At 40.9% G+C, this 21013-nt stretch overlaps 2 protein-coding genes across 3 annotated transcripts in view; one reads left to right on the forward strand and one right to left on the reverse strand.

Moving 5' to 3' along the window:
* PRCP (prolylcarboxypeptidase) overlaps positions 1–7258 on the reverse strand; it is a 33218-nt gene extending 25960 nt beyond the window's left edge. The window contains exon 1 of the mRNA XM_062567358.1: positions 7180–7258. The gene's annotated coding sequence lies outside the window, so the exon portion shown is untranslated. The remainder of the gene's footprint in view (positions 1–7179) is intronic.
* A 633-nt stretch (positions 7259–7891) lies between these two features.
* On the forward strand, positions 7892–20182 carry DDIAS (DNA damage induced apoptosis suppressor). 2 transcript variants are annotated; one of them, XM_062578098.1, is made up of 7 exons: positions 7892–7975; positions 9427–9727; positions 10620–10781; positions 11667–11784; positions 13635–13707; positions 17664–17752; positions 20111–20182. In XM_062578098.1, exons 2-6 carry the CDS (start codon positions 9615–9617, stop codon positions 17723–17725), a joined length of 528 nt encoding a protein of 175 aa, XP_062434082.1. In that variant the 5' UTR covers positions 7892–7975; positions 9427–9614; the 3' UTR covers positions 17726–17752; positions 20111–20182. The 2 variants fall into 2 exon arrangements, with proteins under 2 accessions (XP_062434082.1, XP_062434072.1); XM_062578088.1 differs by lacking the exons at positions 17664–17752; positions 20111–20182 and having other exon boundaries at positions 13635–16448.
* Positions 20183–21013: the final 831 nt, after the last annotated feature.

Genomic DNA, 21013 nt, shown 5'->3' on the forward strand with positions numbered 1-21013 from the left:
TACACTTGTAGGTGGCCATTTATCACTGCACAGAAGAATATAGTAGGAAAGCCAGCATCTCCAGAGCAGCACATGGTTTTGAACGGCTTTTGGGGAAGACCTCATTTTCAGGGAATCAAATAGTAAGGGGAAAAAAAAATTAGCTGCTATGAGGCATAAATCAAACATTTTGTTAATGCTGTTTTTGCTTTCATTCACTTCCTGTAGTTCAAGCTGGACTCAGTCCAAGTCCCACTTCAGTCAAAGGGCCTCATGCCCTTCACTTTCTGTTCCTGTTATCTTAACAGGAAGGTAGTGCACGAAAATTACCATGCAAGCCTACTTCTGGCTAGCTTTTTCACACTAAGTCTCTTTGTGGACAACTTTAGGAAGGTTTTTTGCTTCACAGTGCAAGGAAGTCTACCCCTTTTGGAATCAGAATTGATTAATCAAGACAGAAAGGAAGTAAACCAAGCATGCCCAGATGAACTGCCAAAGGGAAAAGGCTGTGCACAGTTATGTCCTTATCTTTATATACCCTATACATCCCAACACACGTAGGCCTTTCAGTGAACACCCTCCTCTTCTGAAAAGAGATGTTTCTTAGATCTTACTCTACAAAAACCTTTTCCAGGTCATTTTCCACTAATCACTCACCTTAAGCCTGACAGCAGTCCACTTACACAGAAACAAGGTACAAAGTTTATATGAGATAGAAAAACAGCTGTTCAGTCACCTTTAGAAAGAGCAGACCAAAATGCTGTTCAGTCACCTTTAGAAAGAGCAGACCAAGATGTTTTGCTCTCTGAAGTTGCTCACTTGGCACGTTTAGAGAACAGCAACCAGACCACAGCACAACTGACAGTTGTATGTATGGCCACTTCACCATCATAGAATGGTAAGGTTGGAAGGGACCTCTGGAGATCATCCAGTCCAACCCTCAGCGTAGCCCCGTATGGGGACTGAACTCATGACCTTGGCATTAGCAGCACTACGCTCTAACCAACTGAGCTAAACCTTCCTCCTCAAAGCAATCTGTGCTCCGTTAAGAGTTAAGCTAGTTAGCTCAAGCTAGTTGGGATCACAGAATCAGCAAGGTTGGAAGGGACCTCCGGAAATCATCTAGTCCAGCCTCACAAAGATTCCCTGATACTAGTTCCACTGGGGCTTGAACCCAGGACCTTTAGCATGTAAAGCAGATGTGAGAACCACTACACTATCCCTAGTCAAACAGCCATACAACAAGTACCAGAGAGCATTCCATGCATGTCAGGGCTGAACTAAGAGCGTGAGAGAAAATATTTAAGTTTTAAATAAAATTTTAAACCCCACATAGTACAAGAAAAGTAGGACATTATCTGCTGAACTATGCTGAAGAGAAACGCAGTTCTTATTCTCCATATTTCAGACTTCACATACCTGGAAATAAACAGATTAACCATTTTTCAAACATCTCCACTGAGTACACTCTATTTTCCAATTAAACTTCTGAGTTTCACTGCTTTAGATATAAAAGCTATATGTTCCAGAACTATAAGTTTTTAATCTTAATATTAGTTTCATTTTGTCCTAAAATGAGAAAAAATATTGATCAGTTACCCGTTATCTCAGAAAAAAGTTGCTTAGCAGATGAAACAGCATCTACAGAACAGCAATGTTACAGCCAAGAAAGGAGAAATCTTCTGTGTTTCTGCAAGTTTCAGAACCACACTTTGGATATGCAAGAATCCAGAGAGAACAGACGTGCAGAACCCCCACACCTTACTACCCCATCATCTAATGGCCAATTGAAATAAGAGACCAAGGTTGCCAGATTCTGAATAAAGAATGACAGTCCAGAAGTACAAAAGAGTACCATGGTTTAACTTTTCTATAGATTGTCCATCCCAAAAAAAACCACAAACAAAACAACAAACAAGAGTGACAAAGAAAATTAATCTTAAAGAAAATTAAGATACTTCTGATTTTGAAGGCTTAAAAATAATCAAGTATGTAGCCTATTATCTCTCACAAATATGACATGTTACAAGTTATCTGCATAGTCCACAGGGACTTTTTGTGCTGTTGGATGGTTTTGATCTCTTCAAACAGGATGATGAAACCAATCAGACCTTTAATATCAAATTCCACTTTGAACACTTCACGCACGCATTTCCCTCTCCCCCCCCCCCACACACACAAAAAGAGAAATTTAGATCCATGGTTTCAGCTACTGCAACTACAAGAAGCTCAAAGACAACCAGCGCAAGTCAGCATAATTTCAATGAAATTAACAGTATTCATCTCTGCTGAAGACTCCATGCAGGTCAAGTATTTATAAATATCTTTCTAAATCAGCTATTTGATATTTAGTCCTTTAAGCTTTCTTTATTGAAGGAATCATTCAGTGACTTGTTATGGCTTTTTATGATTAAAGCTAATGCTGCTTGGGAGACAAAAATACTTATTTTCAGAGAGAGTAGTGACTACTGACACTTTTTGCAGTATTAACTGCTCCCTTGAACAAAGACTGCAAGTTGTGAGGAAATTAAATGCTTCCTGTTTAATTTGAGAAGCTGATGCCTGTACTGTGACCTGCAGATAAGTAGCGCATAAAAATAAAAATTCACTAACAAGCTTTAACAAGTACTTCCCTGATTTCCTGTCCACTGAGCAGGAGCTATTGTTTTCTGCTTATAGACCTGGTTTATAGCTTACAGCTCCATTTTTAAAATCACATTATGAAATCAGAATGAGAGTTGCCAAGTCCTTGATGAGTAAAACATACAATGTAAGTAATTCACCAATCATCATCATCACTTCTGTAACTATTAACATTACTTTTAACAGGTATACATGGGATACACAAAAAGCACTTTGTTTTTTCCTTTACCAGAAGTTAAAAGGGCTATACTATTATGTTGTCAGACAAGAAACAAGTCTATCTCAACTGTTCCCAACACTTGTTACTATTCTGAGAGGCCAACCTGAGTCACAATAAAATTGTTAATCAGAATTAAAAGTGCTAACCTCAATCTGTCTTTATAAGGGAGTTTGAGCCCCGTGGATGAGGATTACCTCATTAATACAAAAACACTATACAAACACAACAGTATTGTGTGTGTGTGTATACACACACACACACACACACACACAGAGGTATATATTTAGTGACATTCACACACAATCTTCAAAGCTTCTAAGACTGAAAAATGCAGAATTGGATTAAAATACATTTTGTTCCTTAATTACAAGATTCATTCCTGTGAGTATTACAGATGCAACATTTAAGAGCAGAACTCCACCCTTATCTTACTTCAAACTAAGACAACTTTGTCACTTCACCTCACTTTTTATTCTCCTCATTTAAACACTGATCTGACTGAAGTCAGACTGTGTATGTTTGGGGGAGGAAGTAGGGCTGTAGTAGTGGTTTTCAAGTGAATCAGAAAAATTGAGATTCATTAGTTTTCTCTAAATTGACCATTCCTGTAAGACAAGAAGCATGTCAAAAACATAGCTTCTCCCTACCAGTCTTTCTCAAATTGTCTTTTCTTCCTTGAAACCTGCATTCTAACTTCTAATCATAAGGTCTACATTTTCTATGCCTGAAACATCAGTCTGTAATATGAAATAGGATACTAAAGACACCTGATACAGCTGGAAAAAATCAGGATGTGCTGCTTCTAAAACTTTAAAAGCATCAACATAGCTTCCTTTTATGAACACACAATTTGAAGTGTGAATGCTTATAGAGCAAAAAGATTTGCATATGGCTTGACTAAGATACAAAATACATACATACAAAAATAGAAATTCATTAGAAGCAACTAGAACTTTCTTCTGAGAAGTCTATGAAAGATTGAACTTGACTGAAGAAACAGGCTTGGGAAACTTGCTAAACAAAGTTTGATTTGTATATGTTGCATTGGTTCTTAGGCCAATTTGTAACAGTTTACAAATGATACGATCACAAAGTATGATTGTGGTGAAGAATACACCAGCACATTAAGCCTTCCAGAGCCATCAATCATGAAATTGGGTGAAGACAAGTTACAGTCACTCTCTTTTTCAGAAAAGACAGTTTGTCCCTGAGATGCATTCAAGTATCAGAAAATTTAAGGCATCATCCTCTCAGCAATATTGCACATAAAACATTAAAAATTCACAGGCTATGAGTTTTGTAATACTGCTACGTGTGTTGAAAACATGAATATAGAGGTACAAGGGAAGACTCTTCAAAGGTCAGAAAAGCTACTCAATTCCTGACCCTCCCCACTATGCTAAAGGACTACACAGGCAAAGAGAAGGAGATGGCTCTTGGATGACTCACCAAGCCTTTCCAATTAGTTTGCATTGTGGTCACCAATACAGCTGTCCAAAAAGAAGTCATTCAGACAATGGTTTTCTGCTTGTAGCTCTACATAGCTCTTTCTTTGTAAAGTTCAACTTTAAATGGAATAATTTAACACCTAAACTACAAGCAGTCTTCTAGTAAGCAAGCTATTAAAGCAGAGGCATGAATAGTCTTACCTAGAAAAGACACACTACTACATCGTGAGAGCTGAAAAGGAGACCAAGTCCACCAAGACAGATGTAGTATGTTGATATAAAGGTGTGAGTGATATGACAGTTTCTTAAAAGGGCTGTCAATTAATCTATGTTAGCTTAATTTAACTTTATTCTGGCATAATTTCATTCAGGCTTTGAAGAACTGAAGGGCTGGAAGTGATTGGCTACTTAAGGGGGAAAAGTCACATCCCAAGTATTTTTAAAAAGCAAGTTGGGGAGGAAGAGCTTCTAAAGACAAAGAGTGAATAAGCCAAAGTTACAACAATTAAAAGCTTGGAAGAGAAAAAGCTTCCACTCTTCATTAGTTATATTCTACACATTCAGCAAACAAGATTTGCAAGCATGGACATACATGGGCCAGTAAGCAAGATACTGGAACTAAAGATCCCAGGCATACTGACCTAGGCACTGTCCAACCTAATTCTCAGTGTTCTATATTTTAGTCCTGTTAGCAGAAATGTTTGGCAGTTAAAATATTAAACAGGAAGAAGTTTAATGTAAGTTAGTGTTAAGATGAAATATCTGATCCTGCTACTTCCCAATTTTCATAAGAGCAAGTTTAAATCATTGCCTTTCATGAAACACCAACCATAAATCCACAACGTTACAGAAGGCCTATATGCCTTCGTGTCAGAAAGCTCCACTTAAGCATTCCAATTCCACTTCTCCTCTGTAATGAACTGTTTAAACAATTCCCTGTGAACTTATGTACAGAAATTCTAAGCTGCTGAAATGAAGTTCTTCAATGTGCCAAGTTAACAAGCTGTTTGTAGTGCTCAGGAGCTAACTCTTGAGAAGCAGAACTCATGCAAGGAATCTATTTAAACCTTTCAAAGTCGAATTTTGTGAAAGTGTGAAGTATATAAAGCCTCTATTCAAGAGATTTTTTTTAAATACAAACAGACATAAAAAGAAATATTTTTCTTTCTGACTTAGCATAATACATTGCTGTATTACAATGTCTTTTTATGCTGCATGATTTTATAAAAATAGTTTTATTTGACATTAAAAATCATTAAAAGGAAAAAACAAGAATCAAAACAAGAACTTTAGCTAAGAAGAATCAGCAGTAAGGAGCAGAAACAGATTCATGTTGTAAGCATCTTTAATATTAATTATTAAACAGTCATGTGGGGTAGCAAAGTATCATCATCCCTATTTAATATGTTGATCAGTTTAAACTGAGATACTGGAACTTGCCTGAGGTAACAATGAGTTGGCAGTGGGCTGGGACTAGACACAGGATGCCTGGTTCTTACTTCTCAGTTTCTAGCCATTAGAACTTGAGATGATCTATAGCCTCACTCTGAGGCTTACAGTGCTGACACTTCAATTAAATGTCAAATCTTAGGAAAACAGGAGGGATTCAAAAGGGTGGAGCGAAGGGAAGTCACTGAAATCCTATTAGTGATAACATCACAGTACTTATTTTCCACTACGGAGTCATAACGTAATTACAAGCTCCTAGACATCAGCACTAAGCATGCATTTTATGAGGGCTGAAGAATATGCCTGTCAGTTCTGCACACTATGCTACTAATAAGACTTTTTTTTCTTTAACCTTTGTGGAATTACACCTCTTATGCAAGCATTAGAGCTTTTAAGTGGCAGACAACAGGATTTAGATCTTTGATGTTATGAATTCAAGAATATATGAATATAATGTCTCCTACCACATACTGCAACACTAACATATCTTTGGGCAAGAAAATTGAAGTTTTAATGGTCTGTTAACTCTTCTCCTACAGCAGCCACTCTTAGCCAGTATGATTTTGCTTGAGGTGAGAAGAAACATGGAGCAGAATCCAGTGAGCAAGATGTGGCACCATCTTTCATAGTGTGTCACTGTCACTTTCCTCCCTTCTTTCATCATCTAGCTGCACAGATCTCAGATACACAGAAGCTCTGCCACTTTGTGGGCAGCCGAATGGAACACTCTGCCTGTCTCCCATGCTCTCCACAGACACCTGAAGAGCCAGATGAAACAACTCAAAGAGGGTACAGGGACACAGGAATAATACGGCAGTGACAAAGTATGATTCAGACCACAGCACACAAATTGTATCACTGATACTATGACAATATCAGCAATGAATGCACCTGAATGATAGGTGTTACATTTAGAGTTACAACACTACCACACTGATATCCTGTCCAACACAGGCTACACATTACAGAAGGCCTCTGCAGCATGTTATTGAAGTAAGATTAACAAGCACCAGGAGAACTCAGAGTCACTGAAATCTCAAATCACTACCTGAGTGACTGAAGAATATTAAATAGCGAGACTTTTAATGCATAGAAGTCCATGATTTATGCACAGAGCCCACTGGAAGAGGAGAGTTCCCAGCCTAGAAACAGCCAGCAGAACAGCAGTATTCTCAATACAGTGATTTCTGAATAAAACTGTTCCCAGTCCACCTCTTAGGGGCAGAACGACAGAGGAGCTGGATTCTGCAACTATTTTGTAGCTATCCAGAGCAGGATCGCACAGCTCATCTTCCCTTTGTGTCTCTTCCCCTTGAAGGCACACTCTCTCCACTTCGCTCTTCTTTTTTCCTCCCCGCCCGGCCGGGACAGGTGCCCGCAGCCGTTAACGGTCACCCGCGCGCGCGCCCCCCGCCACGGCCGCCGCGGGCCGGCTCATACCTGCTGCGCGATGTAGCGGATGAGGTAGGGGGCGGCGGCGGCGGGCGGCGCGGCGCCCCGGCTGTGCGGGGCGGGCAGGGCGCCGGGCGCGCTGAGGAAGAAGAGGAGAAGGAGCGGCAGCCGCGGCATCGCCAGGACGATGGCGGGGCTGCCCGCCCCGCCCCTTTATAGCGGCCCTGCTCCGCCGTCCCCCGCCCCGCGGGCTGCCCCGAGCCGGCCATGTGGGGGCACGAGGCGCGCCCGGGCCGCCCGGACCCGGCGCGGGGGCGGGGGGAGCCGCTGCGCATGCGCCCTCTCACCGGGAGCACTCGCTCGGCACCACCCTCCTAGGGGAGGGGCTATTCCCGCAGGAGGCTGGGGGGCGGAGATAAAATATGGGCCTTCTGATTGGATAGCGAGTTATGGATGGCTCGCGCGAGCGGTCACGGTTGGCCGCGGCGGCTGCTTAAGCGTGCGCTCCCATTGGCCAATGAGCGGGAAGGTGCGCGGGTCAACCTGCTCCGGCTGTAAGGAAGCAATGATTGGCTGTTTAAGTCACGTGCAGCTCCCCCAGACAGAGGGACATGTGAGAGCAAGGCTGGTGTCCTCACTTGTTATTGGACGGGTGGGACGGTCCTTCCTGGAGGTTTGTACCGCGATTGGGTGAGTCCCGCCTCGTCCCCGCCCCCTAGCAACGGCCCTTAGCAACCCCACCTCCGCCCTTCCGCGTTCCGGGCCCTGCTCAGCGCTGGCCTCCAGCGTGGGGGCCGGGGCCGTTACGGTGCTAAAGCGCGGCGCAGTCCGGCTCGGCGTCTGGGTGAGGCTGAACACGCTTCAGTAGCTGCGCTGCTCCTGGGCGCTGGGCATAATTTAACACTTAAAACGCTGAGAGCGAGCGGGAGGCGGGGGTGAAGCTCGGCGGCTCCCTCTGGCCTTCAGGTCCTGGAGCTGGGCCAGAGCCTGGCTGGCTCCGGGAGGGCCTCAGCGCTGCGGCGGTAGGAGGCTGGCGGCTACGGTTAAAATTCGCAGGATGAGGCCTGTCAGAGCTGTTCTTGTGTGTTTGGCTCTTCTTAGGGAGAGTCTGAAGTGGCGAACTCCCTAGAGAGCATCAGCCACTGAGCGAAACTTAGGTGAGAAGTAAGGAAAAAACCCGGCTGTTGAGGAGGAAAGTGCTTTGGAGTCTGGGGATGGAAGGCACGTGAAGTGTTACATGGTCCCTGGGTGGGAATGTGGGTCCAAAGATACATTAAAAAAAAAAAAAAAAAAAAAAAAAAAAGTCGGTTGGTACTTTTTTAATGAAAACTTAGGTCCAGTTAACAATCACACTTTTTCTACCCAAGAAAATTAGACTTAATGAAGCCTTTGGAAATACGTACTACACTTTACCTCCCATATTTTAGTAAATTCTTTAAACATTTGGTAAGTTTTCCAGAATGCATCTGCGTATTTCATTTAGAAACTGCGAGTAGGTAAAAGTATACTTTGATTGTATGGTTTTGAGTTGAAAACTAGTTGGATTATGAAAAACTTGGTGATTTCTGCGAGTCTATCTTATTGCTATGTTCTCTTAATTCAAAATCAGCTGAATGGCTGAATGAACCAAGGCCTTGTCATCTATACCAACTTTCTAGTGAGAATGTCAAACATCCATACATTGATCTTAGTTACAGATAAACTGTAAGTGATTTTGAATGAAGCTTATAATTTAAACCAAGTCCTCTGATGCTTTTATTTGATTACTTTGGAGCAGACGTTTTGATACAGACCTATATTTGTTTCCCCAGTCTAGCAATCTGCACAGAAGATAATGTGATGATTCACTGATGATAACCAGAAAAAAGGGGGGAAAGGGAAGGGGGAGAAGGAGTACTGAAGTCACAAATGTAGAAATTACTTGTGTTCTTGTCTTTTAAACCTCCCAAGTAAATAAAATACATATTTGAGACAAAGAAAGTTTGAAATAATTTTGGGGAGGAAGGGAAAAGAGGTGGACTCTGTGCTTTTGACAGTTTTTTGACTATCCCATGCTTTACAGAACAAAGCATGGATAATTTTGGAGCCATGTCTTAAGGAAATGAAAGAAACTATTCTAAATAAATATAACACTTGAGGGTTTTTTACAAAAGCAACGTTAAGTCCCACACATTGTCCTGTGTTATTAGATTGTATCATAGTTGGCCATTTGTGTGAAATGTTGTATAAACATGATGAATGTTTGCTTTTTAATGCATATTTTCAAGCAGCTTTTTCCCCCCCTTCTTTTTAAAGGTGTAATTAAGGCTAAGAGTAGACGTTGACTGAATTGGGCTTCTGCTGCAAACAGAATCACTATTTCCTGAAGGCTGCCTTTCAACAGCAACAAAAAATCCAACCAGCAGCAGTCTATGTTAACATCTCATAAAGTGAGAACTTGCTGAACCATTTTGAGGCACCTCTTTCAGGTGATGCTGTAACACATGAGTGGTGGGAGAGCACTTTTGGCTGCCTCTGTAATTTCCATCCAAAACTCCTGCTTCGTCTATCCTGCTTGTCAAAGCTGCTTTTCTAGGCTGATACTGGATTCTAGGAGGTATGTTGTATTTAGGGCATTGCAAACTGCTAATTGTGGGTGGCTTTGGGTCTCTGGCAGCTGAACATCTTTATGGATCAAGAGCTCAATTGTGTTAAGTGCCATATCAAAGAACAATTTAGGAACAAGTGATGTGTGTTAATGGCTTTCAACTGAATCCCCTGCAGTCCAGTTCTTCAGTGCTGTTCTTGTGTTGGAAGGCATTAGTGTAACTGAGCAAAGCTGACTTAGGACTTGATTTTTAGAGGCTCCTAATTTTTTTTTCCTCATCCTGTTTGTGTAGTGCATCGGGTTATCTTATATGACTCTTCTACTAACTGTGTGTCCAGAAACACAGGCTTTCCTTTTTGCTACCATTGTTATATCACGTCTATCATACAGAAGAACATCATATCAATAAATATCAGCACAAAATAGAAGGAGCTGCCATTGCAAAGCAAGGACATTTGTTGTTTCAAGTGCTAAGGTAGAAGATAAGATAGGACTGTTTCCTGCTTTTTTTCTTTTTTCTTTTGAAACTAGGTACTTTACTAAAGGTACAAGAAGATTTCCAAAAGAAAATAAAATACAAATAAACAGGAGCGCCAAGAAATTTGAAGTTACTCCCCAAAAGGTCCTTTAAAGCACAGTGTAACCCTCCAACTTCACAACAGGCTAGCGTTTAATAGACCTGTAGAAGAAGCCAGAGGGATTTAGCATTGATAAAAATGCTTTGCTGAGTATAGGGTAGGATTAATGCCACAAGGGGCAGAGAATAGGAAAAATCCTGTAATTTATAGTAGTGTATCTGATATATTATTATAGTGGCACATACAGCTGCAGATAAATTCTTACTTCAGCAGTGACTAAGAGAAGTATTCAATTTTTTTTTTACTTTACTGTCTTTTGTCAGGTTTAACTGTCTAAAATGTGGCTGCACAGGTGAAGCTAAAGATGCAAGCTACAGATATAGATTGTCCCTAAAGATTGCTGACACTAATGATTTGTTTGACATTACTGTTTTTGGAAGCTGCTTAGATCCGTTCTTTGGAATCACTGCAGGAAATTTGCAGAGGTAAGGAATAGATTGCTGCTTAACCATATAACTGCATCCTCCTTCTCCCCTGTCTTAAAAAAAAAAAAAAAAGAGATGATCTTGGATGGTGGTGAGAGAAGTGGAGAAAAAGTTGTTAAAATTGTCCCTTCCAGAATTTCCTCTTTAGACATCACCATGAGAAAAAGCTTAAGGATTTAGGCCATGTCTGTGTCTCCACCCTGTGTTCCTACCCCCAAAATCTTCAAATTTCAAGATGGGTTAATTCTGTGAAGGAGATTCTCCACTGTCTATTGAAGGCAGCTACCAGATGCTAAGTGACCTTTGCAATTTAGTTGGCCTCCTCTCTTGTTCTTCCTTTCTTATTTGAGATGAATGAATATTTATCTAACGGCAAATTACTAAGTAGGATAACTTTTCCATACATTTTTTCCCTCATCACTTAAGAAGAAAAGTCTTAAGGTACAAATAGAGACTTTGTTTTGAACATTCTCATGGCAGGCATTCTACATTAGACCACTGTAATATTTTAAACTATGAAAAACAACTATTTGCATGTCTTAACCTGGATGCTGCTGTTACCATAAAGATGCAGGCAGGAAGAATGTATAAGCAATATCAGTATTATAATACACAAGTCAGTGTTGGTACAAAATTCACAACCACCCATAGAACACTGAAAATTATGTGTGCGTTAAACCTATTCACAGTGGGTTTATTTACTTCCATTTCACTAACAAATTAAGCGAACTAAAAAAATTTGTAGGTTCATCCCTCACCTAGTTTTCATTCCATGTTTAGTTCAAGCTAACACAGGGCCTTCTATGTTTCCTGCCTATATTACAGCTGAAATGCTATGCAAGGTTTCCTATGTTGATGCAATACTTCTATGCATTTTTATTCAAGGTATATTCAAGACCTTAATCAGCTGTCGGGAGAAACAAATAAAGATACTTCTCCAGGAGTGTTAATTCAAGCAGTTGAAACTTGTTTCATTGGAAAAAGATTTATATTTGGCGTGAAGGTAACTTCTAATCCACATTACTCTCATTATAACGATTTCTTTTCATTAGCTTGTGGCCAAGTGGGAGCATAGACTGAGTTAGCAAACCATTGTATACATTATCATTTGGGAATACAGAGGAGAAAACTTAGGGCTAGGACACAGGAAGAACTCTATTTATTTTTTTCGTACTGACTGCCAGATTATTTTAAAGTAATTGGATTCAGAAGCCATCTTGAATGACAGTAGTCAACAGTTAGGATTACTTTTCAGAGAGCCTGGGCAACTCCAGCTCCTGTGCTGGTCAGTAACAGCTTGGAATATTTTTGTTTTGTTTTTTGGGTTTTTTTGTTTTTTAAAAACAACAAAAAAAATCAAGCAAGAAACAAAGACTGTCTTTGTAAGCACTGCCTTACCTTTTCATTGTTTGCGTAGTCTCCTGGTGTCTGAAATGTAGGAAGACACACACATGCACCCTGCAGCATTTTGATACTTCTGGTTTAAGGAAGTGTTTAAAAATGTTGATTAAAATAGAGCTGTTCAGCATAAGCATCTGTGGCTCTTTTATGTTTAACAGACTAGAAAATATTAAGAACAAATATTCCAATAGAAACTGTCTTCCAAGTTCTGTTCAAATGAGGCTTATGTGAGTCATTCATGTTATGAAGTCTGTAAACTGAATCTCATCTGGAACAGGTTTTTATTTTGGACAAGGTGTGTGTCTGACACAAGGTTTTGCCTAGTGCACAATGTCTGAATAATGGGAGTTGGAGGGCCTTGTAGATTAGCCAGAACCATTGATCAGTTCTCCGGGGCTGATGTATTTACAAATGCAAGTAATCCTTCTGCGTATCAGCAGCCTTGCTGCTGTTCATGCCTGCACAAGGGGCTAAGCATACAGTTAAAGAGCATTTGCTGAGCCTTTGGGTACAGATGTATCTAAGCAGTTGCATTAATCTATGCATACAATTGCATTCTCCCAAATAGGACTTAGAGTTAATATAGTGTGTGGGGGGGGGGAATTGGGGGTTGTTTTGCCTTTTTTTTTTTCTTTCTTTTAAATAACTTATCTAAAAGGGCATTGTCCTCAGCTAACAGCTTTTAGCCACAACTTTTACCCACTGCATAGACTGGGGGAATAGGGGATTGCTGAATCTGAAGGCAGCTCTATCTGCTTTGGTCTTCTGGCATTGCCAGATCTTGAGGGGGAGGGGAAAGGTTATCCACTTTTCAAGGGATTAGGTAATTCCTTATGGTTTTAGATGTTATTTTCCACCTGAAATTTCCATATAGTGAAAAGCAAATGAATTACAGGTGAAGCTCCTTTGAAACACTGCTCTCTAAGTAAATATAAGAAGATAAACGTTAGAGCTTATTTCTGTTTCATGGAGGCAGTGCCTAGGAAATATGCTGGCTTTGATAGTTGAGCTGCCAAATCAGGTATCTGGTACTAGAATACTTTGCTTCAAGTACTGCCCAGTGATTGGGGCGGAGGGGTGAAAGCATTAAGCAGCTAGCCAGTTGCACAGAACACCGCTGGAGGAAGACCCAGAGTCCTCAGTGCCCTAATGGGAGGGAGAAAACTTGTGTGGAGTCCTTTCTTAAAATTCTTAGTTTTTCCCAGATCTAAAAAAACCCTCTGCATCATTGCAACAAACAAAGCACCTCTTACTGTTATGCCTTTTATCAGCCTTGCTAGTGCTTATTTTCCAGAGAGTACTGGTTTGTGACAGTTTCCTCTTCTCTTCCTTGCAAATCCTGACAAAAAGTGAGACCAAAATTTAAGCCTGACTTGAAAGTGATGCCTTAAATCTTTATTTTTTTGTCTCACAACAAAACACTGCACTAATTTTTTTTTTCTCTGCCTGCAGGGTTGTGTGAGTCAAGATGGAGGGCATTTTGTTGGCAGCAGCATCTTGCAAAACTGTTCCAGAATTAATAGAGGTACAAAAAACCTTACAGCCTGCCAGATCTTCCTGCCAAACACTACTGTTACTGGCTTTACTGTTATCAGCTATTTCCATCAGCTCTTGCAGTGTGCAAAATTCGGGAACTGCAGTAGCAGCTCATACTTACCTGATGCATCTTCAGCTGCAATAGATCAGCCTGTCAGTGAGCTCAGCAGCTTGTCTAGTCTGAGCAGAAATTCCTGTTTTCTTCAGTCTAGTGGCAGAGAAAGTTTTTTAGGGTCCTGGCAGCAGTCCTTCAGCCTGACTTCGTCTGTTGCTTGGATAACTGCAGAAGACTTTCCATCTTCAGAAACGGAAAAGCTGATGAGTGAACAGAATGAACAAGAGGAGAGGCCTGTCTCTGAAGAATCATGCACTGTAAGCCTCAGCAATCAAACTCTTTGGGATTCACAGTTTCACAGCTCTTCTGTGAGGAAAGGGAATAAAGAGGAAGATAATGAATCAAGTTCACAGTCTAATCATATTAACATTTCTGCACCTGACAAATTAGAGGGAATTTCCTCTTCAAAGACAGAGTGTTCATTTGATAATAGTTCCAGGTTATTACAAAATCTCTTGGAATTTGGGGTAAAAAACACTTACCCAGAGAGTAATAGTGGAAATGACTGCTATCCAGAAAAATCCCCCAACTCCCTTTTTTACAAAGGAGACGCATCACCTTCTGATCATGTAAATGTAGCTGAAGTGCCTCCAACAGATTCTATGCTTTGGGATGAGCTCCCTTTCTCAGAAAGTCTAAATGAGTTTTTAGCCAGAATAGAAGACAAGAGTGTTGTAACATCACCCAGCCTTGATACAGGGAGACATGCCCTTGTTCAAAGTAGCAAATTGGATACAAATATTATTAAATCATATCCTAAGCAACCCTTGGTAGCTGGTAATTTGCATGAAATGAGCATATTAGGGAAGTTCTTGTCACCAGTGGAAAAGGCTAGTTGGGAGAGCATGTCTTTGGCTTGCTTTCAGTCAAATGCAAATCTTCCAGTTGATGAGGTATCACAATGTGAGTCTTTTTGTAGTGCTTTGTCTTTAACTACCAAAGGACATGAAACATCTTTCTTTAGACCGAATCCACATCAACTAATTCCGTCACAGACCTTGCCAGTTGCATCAGAGCCTTCTCCATTCACGAGTAGATCTGTGCAGTCTAAAGAAGCAAATATTAGCATTTCAAACTCTGCTTGTTCTTTCATCAGCCTACAGGGTACTGCTGAACACAAAAAAACCTTATGTTTACGAAGCAGCAAAACAGCTGCCTGTGTACCTGGTGCACATGATAGCTGTTCAGTTGATTGGGAGAATAAAGAAAATTATTCTTGCATACCAAGCCAAAAAGCAGATCTTGCATGCTTGGGGGCATGGGACTCTGATCCAGCAACTCCCAGTAATACAAGAAAGACATATAAAAGAGAATTAAAGCCACTGACAGAACTGCAAGAAAATACCTTTAGAAGTATAAATAAGAGAGAGATGCTGTGGAACAGTGGCTGCCCTGAAGGCAGCTACAATGCTTCTGCTGATCTCTTTGATGCAAGTGAGATAGCAAAGACAGTAGAATTCTTAAATAAATCACATAACTCTTCCTTACAGGAAGGTGCTTTGACGGAAAAGGGCAGAGCTGAATTGGCTGTAGATGTTCCCTGTAACAATTCAAAACGTAGATCATCTCTACATAGGTCCCCTCCTACTTTTAGGAAACACAGCACACCGGCAGCTTACTCCTTTTGTGATTCAGAATGCAATTCAGTAACTGCTCAAGACTTTGTTCCTTATTCACAGTCAACTCCCGTAGCAAAACCTCTTCAAAAAATATGTCCTGTTGGGGAAAGAAGCTCTTTTGTCACTATATTCACTCCTAAAAATCTTACTAAAATCCATTCCAAGTGTAATCAATCAAGGCCTTCCTTTCAAAACACCCTGCTGCAGCAACTTACTGGCAAATCACTGAAACGTGAAAGGCCAAGTAACAGGGGAGACAAAGAAAGTAATAGCTCTGCTTCACTGCGGTCAGTTATCAACAGCCAGCTACCTGAGGATGACTTTGAGTGGATCCCTCCATCTACAAAGAAAAGATTGAAACCAACTGCATCTTTAAATTTTAAAACAGTTAGCTTGGCTACTGACTTGCAATCAACCTGCAAGTACACTGACAGGAACCCTACTTCTGAAGGGAAATTCAACAGTGGAACTATGTGCTTCAGACGTGATAAATTAAGCTCTGGGAATACAGCCAGGATTCTAACAACTCCTGTATCTGCAGGTGTGGCCAAGGCCTTGTTTTTAAATGATACGGTCCTGGAAAATTGTTCTGCTTTAGAAAGCAAAAATCGCCTCTCGTGCAAATTCTTCTGGGTGTATATTGGAAGGGACAGCTGGCTGGTCTCCCGAGTTGTTCTTCCGAGCCCGGAGCCCTTTTTTCCAAAGGCAAAATACTGAAAAATGATGCTTCTGTACTGTGTTCTTTGTAATTATTTTTAAGACTTTGGAAAGGACCCAGATGAAGAGAAGAGCTGCTTAAAAACAAAAACTTATTTAGAAACCTATTATTGTATGTGTTCCTAAGATGAGTTATGTTTATTTGCAGAGTTTTGCACTGCAGAGATGTTGGATAAAATGGAATTTTGCTGTTGCTTTGTTTTACTGTGGATTAAATCTAAAACGTGGAATAAATGGTTATGTAAATGTGTGAGCATTTAATAAATCTCATTTTTTCAAGTAGAGTTAGGTGAAATCTTCTAAGGTTCAGTGTTGTCTCTTCCTCACAGGTAGAGCCCCTGGAATCCGTGTCCACTCCAGTTTCTTACCTGATGAATATCTGTAGAGGGACCTAGTTTTCCTAAAAAGAATTCATCACAAAATACCATGCAGGAGTCTTGTATTTGGGCACATACAGGATCCTGCTGACTTGTGAGGGAAGATGCTGTACTGAGAGGCTAATAGTAGGTCCCAGCTTTCTTGTAGGCTTTTTCAGGCTAAAGACTGCTGGTGCAGACTCCTGATACTGTGTTTCCTCTTCCTTGCTTTGGAATTTTCCGTATTTTCCACTCAAAACAGCTGCATTTGGGATGCTGGAGTAAAGAAGAAAAATCTTGTGGCTGCTGCAGCAAACTGGTAGGACATGTCCCACAGAAGGATGTTGGAATCTGACAGCACAGGAACCCATCGGTCTAGAAATGCTGAAGAAGCAGACCAAAAGTTATCTGCAGTGACTTTTTTTTTTCCTTTTTTCTTTTTTTCTTTTTTTTTTTTTTTTTTTTTGAGGCATAAAATAAGTATGTACCAATACATTGTAGTAATTGTTTTGACTGGAGACTGGGAGATTTCAGTTCGTTCTTTGCTACAGGTTAGATGTTATGATCTATTTATTTATTAGAGGTCTCTCACTGTTATTTCTAATGTACCTACTTAATACTCAGGTCATTGCTTGTTCAGGAGAGTCTTGTGTCTCTGCGAGGAGCAAACTCTCAATGCTGATAGCTGTACAGAGGCGACCTCTGGCTGAGGAAGTCTAAGAATCAGAAGTGGCTGGAAGTTAGAAGAATATTTTGGGAATGTATCACTTCTTGCTAATCTTGTCCGTGTATGTTTTTCTTAGTGTCTGTTCTTCGTCACTGTTGGGATTCAGGGCTAGATGGCCTTGTACTGTGAATCTGTATGGCTTTTCTAACCTTACACTCTCTTGGTCTCACAATAAGAGACTCTGGAGCCCTAGACTACATGTTGTTCCTTACCCAGTGTGTGAGGAGAGTTAGGTACTTCACTGGTGCACAGGGTATGCACAAACCAGCCTGCTAGGCAGATCCTGCCTAAGACAGCCAAGAAGACCATACTTTGAATGGATGAAAAAAAAGTCCTTTGGAATTTGAGCTGTACTCTTCCTGTGCATCTCTATTCTGTAAAATTAATAACTTCCCTGCTCATTATTTTTAGGACACTCAGGAAAGTATGAGTGCAGTGACTCTCTCACCACCTTGTCCTCCACTACCTTCTAGCGTGAATCACCATTGTGTAGCTTACAGGTAAGCCTTTTCAGTTTCTCAGTCTCTACCATAAGTTCTGCACCTTCTGTTCAAACCCATTTCTTAGTGGGAGTGAGAGGGAGCAAGAGTGGAGGAGGTTGTCTGAAGTTAAAGGAGTTTCTTAAGCAGAGCATTAATGAGATGCATCCTCCCTTACCAAGGGTAAGGTATGCTGATGCTGCAAGTGATCCTGCAGAAAATAACCTCATGCATACACAGCAAATCAGCATTGGTAAATATACTTCATAAAGATGTTTGATAGCAGTCAGGGTTTTTTTCACTACTTACTTACATTTGAGGAAATTGAGGCTCAGAAATTCAGAGACTTGCCCAATGTTAAACATAGAGGCTTGTTCTTGCGTATTACTGAAAAATCTTAGCCAGCAAGCCATCTTTTCTCCTTACTATCCTACTCAGCAAGTTACTGAAGCACAGACCAAAAGTTCTTCTTAGTGTTAAGGGATGCTGGAACAGTAGCTGGCAGTGGGAGGAAGCAGGCCTGTATAAGAGGATTCCTCCTACAAGTCAAAGCCTAGGTCTCTGCAGTCCCTGGATCCTAAATATAAGAAAAGGAAACAGATGCAGTTATACAAAAAACAAACAAAAAAGACCAGAGTTAAAGATAATTTGATATCTCAAGTAACATCAAACATCTTACCTGTGACTGTAGTCACTTGTTAAGTGTTGTAACAGTGGTCTCTGCCAAGCCAGCACAGCAGTGATACACATGCAGATCCCTATGCAGGACAGGACTTTCCTGACACAGCCAGGGAGATGTGATAGTAGTAGCACAATATTCTAGGCTGTGGCATAAGTGAGCAAACCTAGGTCTGTGCGTGTACCTGAATTTGCCGATGTTACGCCTGTTCAAAACTTGTTTAGAGTATCAAACGAGGTTGTCTTTGCCAGCTGGTATCCATGCCAGGCAGGCAGTGCAGTTGGGTGCAAGCTTCAGACACGTGTGCCTGAAATACATACGACTACAACATGTAAAAGGGAGACTCCTACTTGCTATTCAGGCAGGCAGCCAGAGGGTATGGAAATAATCATTTCAGCTTCAGTGCTCTCTCTATTTCAGCACTATTATGGGAATGTTGCCAAAGCCTGGGGTTTACTTTAAAAGAAGATGTTATAAATACACACTTAGGATGAGAGCGTGCAAAACTATTTCAGCAGGGGCTGTGATTCTTTATAATAGAAGACAATTTGGCCCTTGATTTCCAAAATATATCCTTAATTTGCCACAACACTATGAGAGCAGGAGAGAACTTTTTGCTGCACATCATTACTCAGAGACGTCTACTGTTGTTCACTGGAGGTCTGACTGGTTGGGTTGAAACACACCTGCTAAGCAGCCCAACTCATGAAGTAACACCTGATCTGCAGCATTTAGCTAAACAACAGTAAGTTCACAGCAAAGCAGAAAACACCACTTGAATAGGACACATGCATGTACAAAGTGGGTTCAGATCACACTAGCTGAACTATATACTGTCACCATGTTTTATGCTTGCATGAACTCAATGACACACTCTATAGTGACGGGACTCACAAGGACAGGCAGCCTGACCCCCTGGGAGGAACACCACACTGCTGGCTGTACCCAACCATTATCAGGGATATGAGAACACCTCTGAGGAGGCAGTTTGCTGAGTGAGAAGTGCTCAGAAAGCTGTAGCTGTGCATGGCTGTTCAATCAAGCTGCAAGACAATAAAGTTTTCTGCCAATAGAATTGGCTACTGTAGAAAACAATCTTTGTTAGAGACTCAGTACTAAGATTAGGGAAGAAACATGAAAGACAAGTGAATAACAAGACTAAGTCCTGTTACAATAAAAAAAGGTGATGACTCAGATTGCCTTAGCTTTCAAAGCTAAAAATCTCTGAGCTTCGAGGGGAAGACGGGGGACAATGTGCAACATGGCTTCAAGGGTTGCCTCTCAGATTGCCTATGACTTCAGGGATTCAGAAGGACCCTGAGGGAGAGGAAGGCCCCAAGTGATGTGCTTGCAGAACACACAAGCCCCCTCTCCCCCTTGTGAAGGGCTTTGCAGAATTCTAGGATGTCTTGAGTAGGGGCATAAGAGCTGTCTGAATCATACAGATCTTTTTCAAAAGAATCTAACGTGTAACCTCCTATGGAACAACCTAAATAGACCAGGAGATTTGAGCTACTAAAAAAACTCATGGGAGGCAGTAATATTGAACTACACAGTGACACTGAAAACAAGACACTGAAACCAAAAATGAGTTTCTTACTTGCAAGTAAAACCCTACTTGATGAATCTACATTAGGGGAAGGGCAAAAGGAGTGAGTAATTCAGCCTACTTTTTAAATCTGCATTTGTATCTTATATAGAACAAACCAAAGAAGAGACTGGAAGTCAAGAACAGCATTACTCATTCCCACATCACTGGCAACAGGAAAGCCCATGTTGAATCATCAGAGATCAGCAAATAACAAATAAAGCATATGACTGAAACTAGTTTCATTCTGCTGCAGTCTTGCACATCATGCAAGACCATGGAATATGGAATAACTGGCTCTTTAAGGACTTTGTAATGAACTGCACTTTCTTTGCAATGAACCTGCTTTATCATGGGGATTAGTGCTAGCTGCATCAAATCTCTGGCATATTAAGCTGAATCTAAAACATTGCTAGAGTTTCTACATTGTACATTGTCATATACCTCACAGCTTCCTGATGTAAAATCTTGCATCCAACATGGAGTAATTTTATCCAGTGGATGATTCACCCACCTAATACAGATAAGTGGTAGCACTGGTGCAAGCTGATATTATATAATTCTGGATTTTTGTATGCAAAAAGAGTAAAACCTTGTAGGTTTAATTTTCAGGGTAATAAACTCTGAAACAACATACCAGCTGTGTGATCAATTCCCTCTCCTCAGAAAGCCCTAAACGAAGACTAGAGTTTAAATCAAGTAGAATTGGCTATAAGATACTGTAGAAATTCATGCAGGGCAGTCGCATCACCTGTGCTTCATGGGAGATGCCTGCACACTCTTACCAAGACCAAAAAGCACTGTTGCGTGAAAGACCCTTGTCAGCGAGCTAGCTGGTATCTTTTGCAGAGCTTCATGAGTGCTCTGTAGGAAGCACTGGCATGGGAGAAGATGGAGGAGAGGAAGGAAGCTGTATCCTTTTCACTTTCATAGCCTGTTGGTCTTGCATCTGTTCCCTATGCAAGTTGTTCCCTTTTTTGCAGGGAGCCTATGTGGTCCTACAATGTTTCCTAGT

This window comes from Rhea pennata, chromosome 1 (assembly GCF_028389875.1).
Source record: "Rhea pennata isolate bPtePen1 chromosome 1, bPtePen1.pri, whole genome shotgun sequence".
NCBI lineage: Eukaryota > Metazoa > Chordata > Aves > Rheiformes > Rheidae > Rhea > Rhea pennata.

Coding starts and splice junctions, on each gene's coding strand:
- DDIAS (XM_062578088.1), top strand. CDS start 9,615: ATGAGTGGTGGGAGAGCACTTTTGGCTGCCTCTGTAATTTCCATCCAA. Junction 9,728..10,619: donor CTGATACTGGATTCTAGGAG/GTATGTTGTATT, acceptor GTCTTTTGTCAG/GTTTAACTGTCTAAAATGTG. Junction 10,782..11,666: donor ACTGCAGGAAATTTGCAGAG/GTAAGGAATAGA, acceptor TTTTTATTCAAG/GTATATTCAAGACCTTAATC.